Genomic DNA, 13,623 nt, shown 5'->3' with positions numbered 1-13,623 from the left:
CTTTTAAAATATGCATCCCACCTCTCCATTTCTTAATTTAATCTAGTTTGTGTTCTTGGTTAGACCCATAGTAGGTTGAACTACCAGTCCATACATGAGGAAAAGGGAAATAAATATCAGCAGGAACAAATACTAGTGATATCTTTAAATTGGTTTCCTTATCAATATTAATTTTATGATATCAACTATATCAAGAAAATGTCAAATTGATATTGCATTGAAAGTTGAGTCAGTGCTGACCTACACATGGTGTGTTTACTAGGGTATAATATGGTATTCCCAGTTCTTATGCTCAAATTCTCAGCATGCATTCAGTATTATTGTGCATCATATATTAGAAAATCTTATTGACTGATGAGCTACAATAAAACTGATTATATGATCAACATTTCGGTGACCTTGTATTGCTCAATCATGTACAAATTTATACCTAACCTCAGTTCGGGTAGCTTAAACGAATATATGAATGAAAGGAGTTTCTGAGGAAAATATATAACATCCATTCAGGGTTTTAAAAAAAAAAACCAACTACGGTACATAAACATGTACTTGCATAAATGTTGAAGAATTCAATGTTAAGATTAAATGAAGGAGACATTTAGATAATCATAGAACAGATAGAAAGGGGGCCTCCATTATGTGGTTGTCATTCCATGTTTGGGAGGGGGTCAGGGTCACATGTTAAAGTGACCATTATGTATTTCAATACATGACCATGTTTTATTATTACTATGTTTTTTGCTGAAATCAACTATTTACAATGCGAGTCATCCTGAATAAAATCTGGTTTTAGAGACCAGTTCACATGATGGAAATAAATCCTTTTAAGAAGTGTAAATTGATAACATTGGGGTAACTGTTTAGCCTGGTACTGGTTCATGATTTTGATAGATGGGTCACAGTTGATTTATCCCTCCTGGGCATTTCACTATGAAGAATAGGCCGAGTCAGCAAAAGCTGTACCTTTAATAAGAAGATAAGCACCTACAATTTTGGAATCTGGCTATGTCAGTGTTGATTAGGGACAGAGAACCCACATAATCAGATAGTGATATTTTGAGCTTTGTTTTGTGTGTGAACATCAACATGAATATACATATAAAGTAGATAAAAATGAGGAAGCATAACACAAACGGTGTGGATGATATAATACGAATTTATGATCTTGGGGTCACAATGGTCCTCTTGTACATAAATCTTTTCTGGTGACAATGGTCTTGTGATTGACACGATGCATATATGTGTATGTTTTTGTTAGTATAATACAACTATGCATTGTGATTGACACGATGTATATATGTGTATGTTTTTGTTAGTATAATACAACTATGCATTGTCATTGACACTATGTATATATGTGTTTGTTTTTGTTTGTTGAATACAACTGCACCGTGATAAGATGATGCACCGTTTGAGAAGATAATAGATGGAACAGTATCAGGTTTTAAAAGTACAAAGAACTTTCTAATGTTCTACATGCTATTGCATCACAACGCGGTGTGACAGGTGGTTGATAAAATGTGTTAAAGGTGTCATTGACCGTAGGACAGTGTACCAGTGTTTACAAAACATACAGTGTACCAGTGTTTATATGAAGACAAAGTGAAAAACATAAGTATATACCATATAGATAAGTTTATTTTCAAAATCAAATGATAAGATGTAGAAATATCAGAGAAGCAGCCATGTAGAACTTACATAACAAACATTTGTGATGAACAAATTAGACTTCACGCCACAAATACAGCTTAAAGAAATGTCTGATCCACTTGAGTGTGAAAAATTTCATTTGTCCTAATTCATTTTTCATTAACATGAAGAATGCTATGTTTCCTGCTCCTATATAAAAGCTTTCACTGAGCCAGACCTCAATGAGAGGACAATCATAGCTGGTGCAAGGGGCGGAAATAGGCCAGTTCCTCGGTAAAATTGTCTCATGATGACTTGCTGTAAGATATTTAAGATACACCAGAATGCCTGCATAATTGATGCAGTACTTTCTAAATACTTGAATTATAACATGCAAAGTGTCTGTGATAATGTTTTCTGATGGTATGTGGTTATGTAAATTTGCCACAATAACACAGCCTCGCTGGTGGTGTTAGGTGTCATTCAGGACATGTGCATACATTGTATTCTGAAATATGATGCTTACATACATATCAATGTTATTATACCCCCCCCCCCCCCCCCCGCAACAAGTTGTGGGGGGGGGGGGGGTATACTGGAATCGGGTTGTCCGTCTGTCCGTCCGTCCGTCTGTAGACGCAATGGTTTCCGGACTCTAAAGCATTATCCTTTCCACCTACCGTCACCATATCATATATATGGACTACCCATGGGATGAAGATGTTCCCTATCGATTTTGGGGTCCAAAGGTCAAGCGCACTGGACATCGAAGTAGTAATATGGTTTCCGGGCTCTAAAGGGTTTTCCTTTCCACCTACAGTCACCATATCATACATATGGACTACCCATGGGATGAAGATGTTCCCTATCGATTTTGGGGTCCAAAGGTCAAGCGCACTGGACATCGAAGTAGTAATATGGTTTCCGGGCTCTAAAGGGTTTTCCTTTCCACCTACAGTCACCATATCATACATATGGACTACCCATGGGATGAAGATGTTCCCTATCGATTTTGGGGTCAAAAGGTCAAAGGTCAAGTGCACTGGACATCGAAGTAGCAATATGGTTTCCAGGCTCTAAAGTGTTATCCTTTCCACCTACAGTCACCGTATCATACATATGGACTACCCATGGGATGAAGATGTTCCCTATCGATTTTGGGGTCAAAAGGTCAAAGGTCAAACGCACTGGACATTGAAGTAGCAATATGGTTTCCGGGCTCTAAAGCATTATCCTTTCCACCTACAGTCACCGTATCATACATATGGACTACCCATGGGATGAAGATGTTCCCTATCAATTTTGGGGTCAAAAGGTCAAAGGTCATGCACACTGGACATCGAAGTAGCAATATGGTTTCCATTTAAATTCTTTAATGGCTTTTTTCATCGCATGGAGATGCTGTGTTCCTAGATACCTTTTGGATCATAATACTGAAGTTTTACCTATTACCAACACCCTTTGGGAGATTGGGGTAAGCGGGGGGTATTCTTAGTGAGCATTGCTCACAGTACCTCTTGTTAATTGTAGAGTTTATGGAAAGAAAATTTCTGGAACGTTGTCTATGATGTGTATTCCTACAATATTATTTAAAAAAGAAGTAGTTATTAATCAAAAGGAACACAACAATTTTATTAATCTGAAGAAGAAACACAACAAATTTGTCATAGTGGATAACTAAGATATTAACAGTCATGCAGGGCCATATGATAAATTCATATTAATAATGTACAATTTTGACCCTGACCTTTGACCTAGTGGCTCAAATTCTTTAGATGTTCACCCATCTTGCAGCAAATGCAAAACATGATATTTAACAAATTTTGAGTTTGGGTGTAGTTTAATCCTAGACTGCCAAGTGATGTGTGATCTACAGTGTACAAAAGATTTTCTTGACACAGCATATAATTTGAGATACACTCTGTCATGCTCTTTATAGAGATGCGTATTTAAGACTGAGTTTATAGATTTAGTATTTTACTGTTTCTGGTACACAGGACCTAGATCTTTGAACATCTGAACTCCAAAAATATATTAGAAATGATTATACATTTATTGCATGATAGTGAGGGAGATATGAAAATTTATTCACCCAAGAAAAATCATATTCCCCGTGGGCAACACCCAAGGGGAATATGATTTTTCTTGGGTGAATAAATCTTCATATCTCCCAAACATTAATGCAAATAAATTGTTTATTATACCGAAACAAAGGCTGAAAGCAAGACTACAAAAGTGCATTTGGAATTGAAGTCCGCTCATCTATACGAGGGCCATTCAAAATATAATGCAATTGGTTGAATAAAATAAAACACGTACAGCTTGATTATCAAATGATTTATTTCATTAACCCTTCAAAATATTCCCCTTTTACTTTTACACACGTCTCAAGTCTTTTTATCCAGGACCGGAAGGCGTCAGGATACTCATTCTGTGGGATACCCAAAAGACACTGATGGACACCACTTCCAAGAGCCAATCTAGAGTTATAGCTTCTTCCAGATAGCATTTTCTTCAGCTTAGGAAAGAGAAAAAAGTCGCATGGACTCGGGTCTGGCGAATATGGCGGGTGTTGTAACTCTACAACTCTTTCTCTCCTCAGAAACTCCTTTACATCTCTGTGTTTGTGCCCTGCAGCGTTGTCATGCAACAGATAAATTCCCTGAAGACATGTCTTTGGGCGTCGTTTACAGAAAACTTGTTTCACTCTGTTAAATACCCTGTTCTTATAAAACAAACCATTAACAGTCCTCCCTTTAGGTGTAGGAATTCAAACAATTGCACCTCTAGAATCAAAGAAAATACGTACTGTACAAAACTTTTTTAAAACTCTGACATCTCCTTGCAATTATTGGCCTTCCTCTGCCTCTTTGAAGCCACATTCTATTATCCACCTTTCTTTGAGGCTCAAAATAATAAATCCAAGTCTCATCACCTGTTATGATACTAGATAGTTTTCTTTTGTCACAGTTCTTAAACGATTTAACTTCTTTTGCCATTTTTACTCTTGTTTTCTTTGTTCTTCAGTTAGCAAATGAGGCACCCACCTGACTGAAACTTTCACCAGACTGAGTTCTTTTGTTAAAACTATGTATGATTCCCGTTGATATCTGGAGGGCCCTAGCAATGTCTTTTACTGTGTATCTTGCATCCTCTGTTATCATGTACCCACAGCATCAATGTTTCTCTGGATCATTACACATTTTGGTCGTTCTGTGCATGTTCGATTTTCCAGACTTGTTTCTCTGTGTTTGAATTTCTTCATCCATCTACAAACTATACTGTGTGAAATTACAGCCTTCACATATATAGCAAGCATCTCCTTGTAGGTGTCTTTTAAGGATTTCCCTAGCAATACACAGTTTCTCATATAGGCTCTCATTTCCATTTTCGCCTGAGGGGCCATCTTTGAACTAAAAATCCTTCAGTGTAGTGACCATGCCGTCTTTGAAATGCAAGAACTTTATGTATACTAAAGCAAAATGCGTGTGGTTGTCAGAAGGAATGAATGGAACTAACAGACCGTGAAAAGAAAAACTTGAAATTCTACATATATTTAATGGAAAGCCATAGGTTGCAATATTTAATGAATGACCCTTGTACATTGTATGTGGCTGAGATCACTCTAAGGGTAACACCGCGCCGTCAACGTATGAGAAGGTACAAACAACGAAATACAGTGATATGATAACCAGTTTTTGTATTTCCATTCTTCTTGAATGCTGATTTACTTGCTTGTTTTTGTATCAACCAAAACCAGACGATTTAACTGCATCAGAGATCCGCATATTTAGTGCCTTATGAACTACGAAAGTATAATGACTAGTAGGACTTATTGTGACGTCACAATACACTTCGTCTATCTTGATGTTAAATTTATGGAAAATGCATGAGGTTGCCCAAGGGGTAAATATGATGGGGAGATATGATGTTTGAGAGGGAGATATGAAGTTTTATCATCCCTGGCACGTGACTGTCTAGACCAATCGGATTACGAGTTGCATAGAGGTACATGTATAATAATGTATGTCGTGCTCTGATCATTTTCTACTGAAGTGCTGAATATGCATCTTGTCTATTGAATAGATGTTAGAAATGTATATCATGACACACGCCATCATTCAGTATCACATGACCTTTGACCTCACCCTCAAATTCTATGTACTCAGATCATTGTCCATATTGAATTTATCAAATCCTGTCGGGAGGTACTGAGATACAATGTTGACTGACGGATGGATATTATAGTGATAGTATAGAGCTTCTGTATCCTTGATGCAGCCCTTATTGGTTAATTTGCCCTTGCAGGTGATACTACATATAACTAATGATGCGTATTGATGCAGTAAAAACTAGAATTCTGGTGGACATGAAATACAATTGTCTGATGATAGCATATATTTGTGAAATAAGGAAACAAACCACTGGCTCTTATGCGATATTAATTAGAGATGGGTTAACTTATATATAGCTTAAAATGTATCTTCCTGTTGTCATCCAAGATCATAAGGATTAATTAGCATAATTAATAGAATTGTTCATTATAATGAGTTTGATCTAGTGAAATTCCACTGAAGGGACAAGATTGAGAAAATTCAAAATTATCGAGTCCTCATTTGAACTTAACTGCAAAAACTAAATTGTCAGTAAGAGCATACAGTGGAGCCTCGTTAATCCGGACACTTTGGTTCCCAGCAAAATCGTCCGGATAAATGAAGCGTCCGGATAATTGAATCGCATATTTTCTAGCTTTGCATAAGTAGCCAATATGTGCCTACTTTATTGATGCATAGTGAATTAAACACATTCTACCATTGGATTGAACCATTTGCATTAGTAAATAATTTATGATAATGTTAACATTTACATGTATTTCAAGCACTAAAATTTAATGTACGTGTTCAGTGTATTTGCCTGTGATTACATTGTACATACATATGATCCCTACAAATAAATATACAAAACTGTGTACCGTAAGCACTAAAACAAATAATGAAGCACTTTATGTAATTAAATCATAACTAACATAAACATTTACACTTCAAACATTTCATCACACTTTTACTTCTTAAAGAGGCCGGTAATTTCCATCTGTCACGATTCACGGGTTCGGCGATCTGTTAAAACAATCTTCATCGTCCAAAGTTGATATAAGAATTTCGTGATTATCATGTCAGTTGACAACATTCTTTAACCAAAATTCAATCTGCCAGAGTTTATATTTCATATTCTATAATTATCCAAGACAATATCAGGAGAACAAAATCATTTAAGCTCGTAATATCAAGACCTACTACTGCTTTGATCTAGTCACGCGCACCTATTATTTTCATGATGCGATAATAACGGAACAAAACTCAGGTGAAACTAACATTACAGGTACATACAGAATTCAATTATAATTTTCCTTAAAATGGTAATTTTCTCACTTCTACGCAGATTTTAAAAATTCGAAAACAATAAAGCTCTACAACATCGCAACAAGAATCAATCGTACACAGGTACATTCTATATGCGTGACATTCTAAACGTTAAAAACTTATACTATATATACATGTCCATGAACATAAATGTATATTTCACACCAATCAACAGTATAAAATCCAGAATCTAGAAATATAATCTACAGTCTTTAGATTTGAATATGCCGATATCAATTTACGAATCAGTACAACTGATACTGTAGCAGTTAAAAAAAAATATCATTACGGCATGATGTTTAATTTATTAATACTATTAGGGTATTGATCAAGACTATAAAATAATATGCTACAGATTTATTTACAAACTTCAACACTACATGCAATAAAGATCCTATGTGCGAAAATTGGCAATACAATGTCTTGATCGGCACGTGCTATCTAACAGACTTATCATCACACACCACCTAATTGGAGGGAGGTGTTGACAGGGTACAGGTAATCGCTCCAATTAGACAGCTTGGCTTGTTTTCTTTATAATTTACGCCTTGCTAAAATTGTCCGACACAAACCTTCCCTAACCAAAATTACCGTCCGGATTAACGGTACAATTTTCAATGCATTATAACATTTTGTAGTAAAAAGTGACCGTCCGGATCCGGAACGCGAATTTCCGGATTAATGATGCAAAATAATGTATAAAAATTCCGTTCCCTAGAAAAATCGTCCGGAAGGTGAAGCGTCCGGATTAATGGCATCCGGATTACCGAGGCTCCACTGTACTTGAAAATGGTTTACACTTTACATGTATTTAGTGGAAAAAACAACAACAAAAACCAAAGTTGCCCACCAGAAAGCTCCAATGTTGTCCCCCAGAAAGCTATATCATATTGAAATTTTAAGAAAACAATATAAATCATAGAAAATTTATGAAATCATCATACTCAATGACATCGGGGTATAAGACAGAAAATCTCATATATGGTCATATTGGTCCTACACCGGTCATTATGTAAGAATTTCATGATGATCAAAACTGATTTATAACAAATCAGTTTAATTTTTGTCAAATTTAAATATGCCTCTTAACTGAGCATAGCTGTGTTTGACATGTTTGAAGGCATAGTTGTTCACAGATCATGAATTCTGAGAAACATAACATCTTTTTTTCTTTTTTTTTTTATTATCCTCCAGATCAGAAGATTCCATGTTGCCATTCTCAATCAGCTTGCATGTGGCTAAAAGCTATAATGTTCTTATGACTCTTAAGTAAGATTTTTGATTTCTCACATTATCACCAGTGTGAGATCAACTTTACCTATGCAAGACAGTCGTGTGAGATTTTTCTGTCTTACACTGCTGTGACATGGTTTGATTTTGACATAATAGTTTTTATGATGTATGTTACACGGTGAAGTAAAATATTTTGTATTGTTTTCTTTAAATTTTATTTTGACATAGCTTTCTGGTGGACAGTGTTGGGTATTTTAGTTTACACTTACAATGTAAACCATTTCTGGGTATGCTCTTTCTGGCTGTCTAATTAGTTTTTGCATTGAAGTTAAAATGAGGATTTTGATAATAATGAATTTCCTCTAAGTTCTTGAATTTATGAACTAGACTATGGGTAAAATGTGAGAATAATAATCCTTATTTACTTGTGTGGGATAGGGAAATTCTACCTCTGAAACAAAATTCGCTGTCTAGGACTTGACAAAGCGTTGTCCTAGACAGTGAATCTTGATCCCTTAGTGGAATTTCCCTATCCCACACTTGTACTAATGAGGGATTCTATTAATCTATAATACAATGTAGCTTCAATGACTTCCCAATAGTATTATCTTATGTGCTTGATATTGAACTATGATTCAGTTATATATAAAAAAAAAAATTAAAACTGCTTATAGTTAACTTTTGGATTTTTAGTAAACGTCCTTTGATATGTATTCACATAATCCATGTAACAAGGCCTTTCCACTAGTATCTATATGTAGTAGGAATCTGATTTGATAGGTGGAGTAGTACTTGGGGATTCATATGACATAGAAATGCATTGATCACCTATTTACTTTTATAATGATAATATGATGGAACATATCTAATTACATGTACATATGATGTATCACTGAGTAAAATAATAGATGATAGAATTGTGAATATTAATTAAATCTTATCTTTTTGTATGAGGTAAAGTTTGTATTCGGATGCATCAGTTGTTTTTGTCAGGTAGAATATTATGAATTACATGCATCATCTTTTTTAGGATGACATGAATCTGACAGAGGAAAAGAAGGCCCCACTAAGAGCTTGGGATATGCCAATGAAGAGAAACATGCTGTCTATGCAGGTCACTGCAGGAAAGGTACAAAAATTTTCCCAACTTTCTCAAGCATCCATGTCATACATATAAGTGATGACTCATGCAATGAATAGTAAATCCCACAATTAAAACAACTATTTGTTGTCAAAATGAGAATGGTTGCAGACATGCACACATTTATATAGTGTACATTTAAAAGAAATGGTTTAATATAAAAGCTTTAAAGGACAATTAAAAAAAAAAATTATTTAGCTTTCTTAATTTGTTCTTCTGAGGTAAAATAAATGCTGAAATGCTAAGCAGGTAATGCTTGATTAAAGTCTTCAATTACGTGCCATATTCAATACCAACACTTACAGAACTGTACATGTCATAGTTAACTTGCCAAAATTTCATTTGAATTTGTACTGTTGTAGGCTAAACAGAGAGACCTAGACACTCCACAGAACTTTGTGGCAGAGCTCCGCAATGCTGATATAAAAGGGGAAAAGCGTCTCCGGCTCTTGGAATCTCTCAGAGTGTCTCTAACCAGTAACCCTGTCAGGTGATTGTACTTTCAGACCAACATGGGGAAATCGTATCAAAGTAATCATTATCGATTGTAATGATTACTTTATTTCCAGTAATTAACAGTAATCTGTAATTGCAGAGATTTTGGATTATGTATAATTGTAATATAATTGATTACAGCTAAGATTTATTGGGATAATGCTTACTCTATACAAAAATATTTAGTTTATTGCTCAGATTCTTCTTTTTTTATTAGGTAATTTTGTTTATCTGTCCATACTCATTCATACGAACGAATATAGATTTTAATGTGATAAAGTTAATTCATTATTGAAAACCACATACTCTTCTCCAACGGTCAGAATCGTTCACCCAGACATGTATCATTGTTCACATTCTAAACACTTGAGTGTTTAAAATATTCTTGGAATTGCCATCTAATATCCATACCTTTGATTATTCAACTTTTAGGACTTGCATGAGTTGTATATTTTAAGTAATTAAAAGTTATCAATATAATCAACATTTATATTTTTACTTGTATGCTTTGATATATAACTTTAGGTAATTGATGACGTCTTCTGAAGTAATAGACTACAGGACAACATTGATTATTAATTGATCACACAAAATTCTTTTAAATACTCAATTACATTTTTGAGTACCGTACATACTTGCATAGAAGTTCAGGGTTTTTTTTGTAGGTTTTTTTGTTGTTGAGGGGAATAAAATTTTGACTCTAAAGTCCATGTCTGACTCAAATGCACATAACACTGCTGGAAATTTATCTTGCCACACAACTTGCAACATTTGAATGTTCAATATTTGTCTGCTATTAATTTCATCCTTGAATATGAATACCTCATAAACTTAATGAATAAAATATGTGTTCATAGTTTAGGTGGTTGCATGGCAACTGATTATCTTTCTTTAGACAATATTTGAATGTCGTAAAATTTGTACCCACCACTTGTCTACACAAATATATGTATCTACATTGTATTGCCTGTTGTGTCTCACTGCATGCAAGAGCTCAACAAAGGGAAACAACTATAGAGCAACTGAATTACAGGTCAAAGGGCACCATGTTTTCTGAACATGGATTTTAATTTCAGTTTGGGGGAGAGGGCCCCAGCATATATATATGTTTTACAAACATGTCTTCTTGATTTTCATTCTTGAATACACTTTTATTGTACAGCTGGGTTGAAGACTTTGGGCTTGATGGTCTGAATGGAATTTTACGAAATTTAACCTACTGCTGTGATTCGTGAGTATATACTGATACTTTATCATATCTTTAGATTGATATTGCTCTCCGTTAAAGAAACAGCTGCTATATCTTTGAATGAATATGCCTCAAGAATATAGAAATTGATATTATGATGCATTTGATTTTACATTTACAATATTTAGAATAGGCAATTGAATCATAATCTTCAGCCAACCTAAGATTTGTATTTACATTTTTTGTGACAGCATGCTTTACATAATGATTTACCAGAATCATGAAGTTGTCTTAATTTACTAAATTGATTTCTTTTGTTTGTGAGTGTTTTACATTGTGTGTACATTAAAGTGTTACATTACTGTTACATGGCTTTTACAGTAAAACAGAGAGGAAAAGTACTTATGAATGTGTCCGATGTTTAAAAGCTTTCATGAACAACAAAGTAAGTGATTTATTAGTCTGTCAAATATTTCCTTAAGTTGTTGAGTGCACTAATCAAGGATTGAGTTTTTGTTGTTTTGTTTTTTTTAAATTGTATTGAATTATAAAAACTTTAATTTAAAAGTATTTTATTTCATGGGATTCATGTACATTGGCCTTTAGACTAAAATTGATACTTATTATTGAAATCTATTTCTATCTTTAAAGTGCTATTTTAAAATCTAATATTATTGGTAGACATGCATTGAATAGATTTAGTACTTGTACATTGTACATGTCTCTTGTTTTCAAAACTTGGTGATGTTATAGCAAAAAAATAAAAAAAAGATTTGAGTACCACAGCATACAGGGACCTGCAATACAATAGGAATGATGAATGATTAGAATTTTCCACATCTGTTTCATTTCTCTTTTTGTATTTTAATTGATTAATAATTAGATAATTAGAATTTCCAACATTTGTCTCTATATTTTAATGAATGATTAGAATTTCTGTTTCATTTGTCTCTGTGTATCAGTTTATGAATAATAAGAATTTTTGTTTCATTTGTCTCTGTGTATTTTAGTGAATGGTTAGAATGTCCCCATCTGTTTCACTTGTCTCTGTGTATTTCAGTTTGGGCTGATGCAGATAATCCAACATGATGAGGCCCTGACTATTCTGTCACGTACAGTGGATCCTTCTGACCCCACCACAATGTTAGAGGCTGTCCGTCTGCTTGCTGCCATTTGCTTGGTCCCTCCTGATGGGTATGTGCCTTTATCATTTAGATAGGGTGACAACCTTTCTATATTTGATGAGTTTTTTACAATTCGAAACATGTTTTGCCAATGTTACTTCAGTGGAAAGATAACAGAGAACTTTATTTCTAGTCAGTGGGTATTTCGCAATATAGGAAAACATAAGCTCTGCAGAATATTTGACTGGAAAAGTACTAGGGTTATTATGTTTTTATTTTGTCTATTGTCTGAAGGGAATAAACCCATTAAAGTCAAAAGCCATTAAAGTCCATAATTGGAGATTTGGAGACATAAATATTTGGGTTTGTTTGTCTGCAAAAACTTCGACCTGGGCCGTAACTTTTGAATGGTTGGTGATAATGCTTTCATATTTCACATGTGTATTCCTTGTGACAAGACCTTTTCTTTTGGTACCAACATTTTTGACCTTGTGACCTTAACTTTGTGGTTTGACCTACTTTTGAAAAACTTTAACCTTGGTCATAACTTTTGAAGAGTTGGGTCTAGGGTTGGTGATAGGGCTTTCATATTTCAAACGTGAATACCATTTGGCAAGACCTTTCTTTAGATAGCAAATTTTTGACTTCATGACCTTGACTGTGGAGTTTGACCTACTTTTGAAATTTTTTAGCCTTGGCTAAACTTTTGAAGAGAGAGTTAGGTCTAGGGCTTTCATATTTCACATGTGTATTCCTTGTGACAAGACTTTTAAGTACCAAAATTTTTTACCTCTTGACCTTGGAGTTTGTCCGTATGGGGACATCAGCATTTCATAAACACATCTTGTTCTTCACATTACTAGTATTTCTTTTCTTTTGGTCAAAGACATTCAGGTTTGCAGTTATGGAAAAGTTTGAAACTTTGGTAGAGGGAAACACATTTTGCATGAAATTTTCTTGGAAGTTTATCAAAGAATATATATATACTGTAACAATATATAAACAGATCATACATCTTTAAAGACATTAAAAGTATGCAGGTTCACATTTTAGAATTTGAATTCATTGAAATGATATCTCATTCATATTGTTTCAGGCATGAGAAAGCTTTGGAGGGTATAACTGTGTGTGGTGAGATTCGAGGGAGGGATAGGTTTATCCCAGTGATAATGGGACTAGGAATGAGGGACAATCAGCCCATGCAGGTGGCTTGTATTCAGTTAGTGAATGCCATTGTTAGTACGCCAGATGATCTGGACTTCAGAATCCATTTACGGAATGAGTTTATGAGGACAGGACTAATTGATTTGATTGGTGTAAGTTTATATTTTTAACATGATTTTAGAAAAATAAGACTCTCCAGAACGTTTTATTTACTGTGAATTTACAGTA

The 13,623-nt window shown here is 34.4% G+C and overlaps 1 protein-coding gene across 1 annotated transcript in view; it reads left to right on the top strand.

The window, feature by feature from the left end:
- Positions 1-13,623, top strand: part of LOC125681346 (uncharacterized) — a 79,344-nt gene that overhangs the window by 41,191 nt on the left and 24,530 nt on the right. The window contains exons 18-23 of the mRNA XM_056156666.1: positions 9,313-9,411; positions 9,786-9,913; positions 11,081-11,149; positions 11,489-11,552; positions 12,168-12,301; positions 13,328-13,547. Coding sequence (XP_056012641.1) covers positions 9,313-9,411; positions 9,786-9,913; positions 11,081-11,149; positions 11,489-11,552; positions 12,168-12,301; positions 13,328-13,547 — 714 coding nt within the window. The remainder of the gene's footprint in view (positions 1-9,312; positions 9,412-9,785; positions 9,914-11,080; positions 11,150-11,488; positions 11,553-12,167; positions 12,302-13,327; positions 13,548-13,623) is intronic.

Source organism: Ostrea edulis, chromosome 2 (assembly GCF_947568905.1).
Source record: "Ostrea edulis chromosome 2, xbOstEdul1.1, whole genome shotgun sequence".
Classification (NCBI taxonomy): domain Eukaryota; kingdom Metazoa; phylum Mollusca; class Bivalvia; order Ostreida; family Ostreidae; genus Ostrea; species Ostrea edulis.
This window is presented reverse-complemented; position numbering and strand designations above follow the sequence as displayed.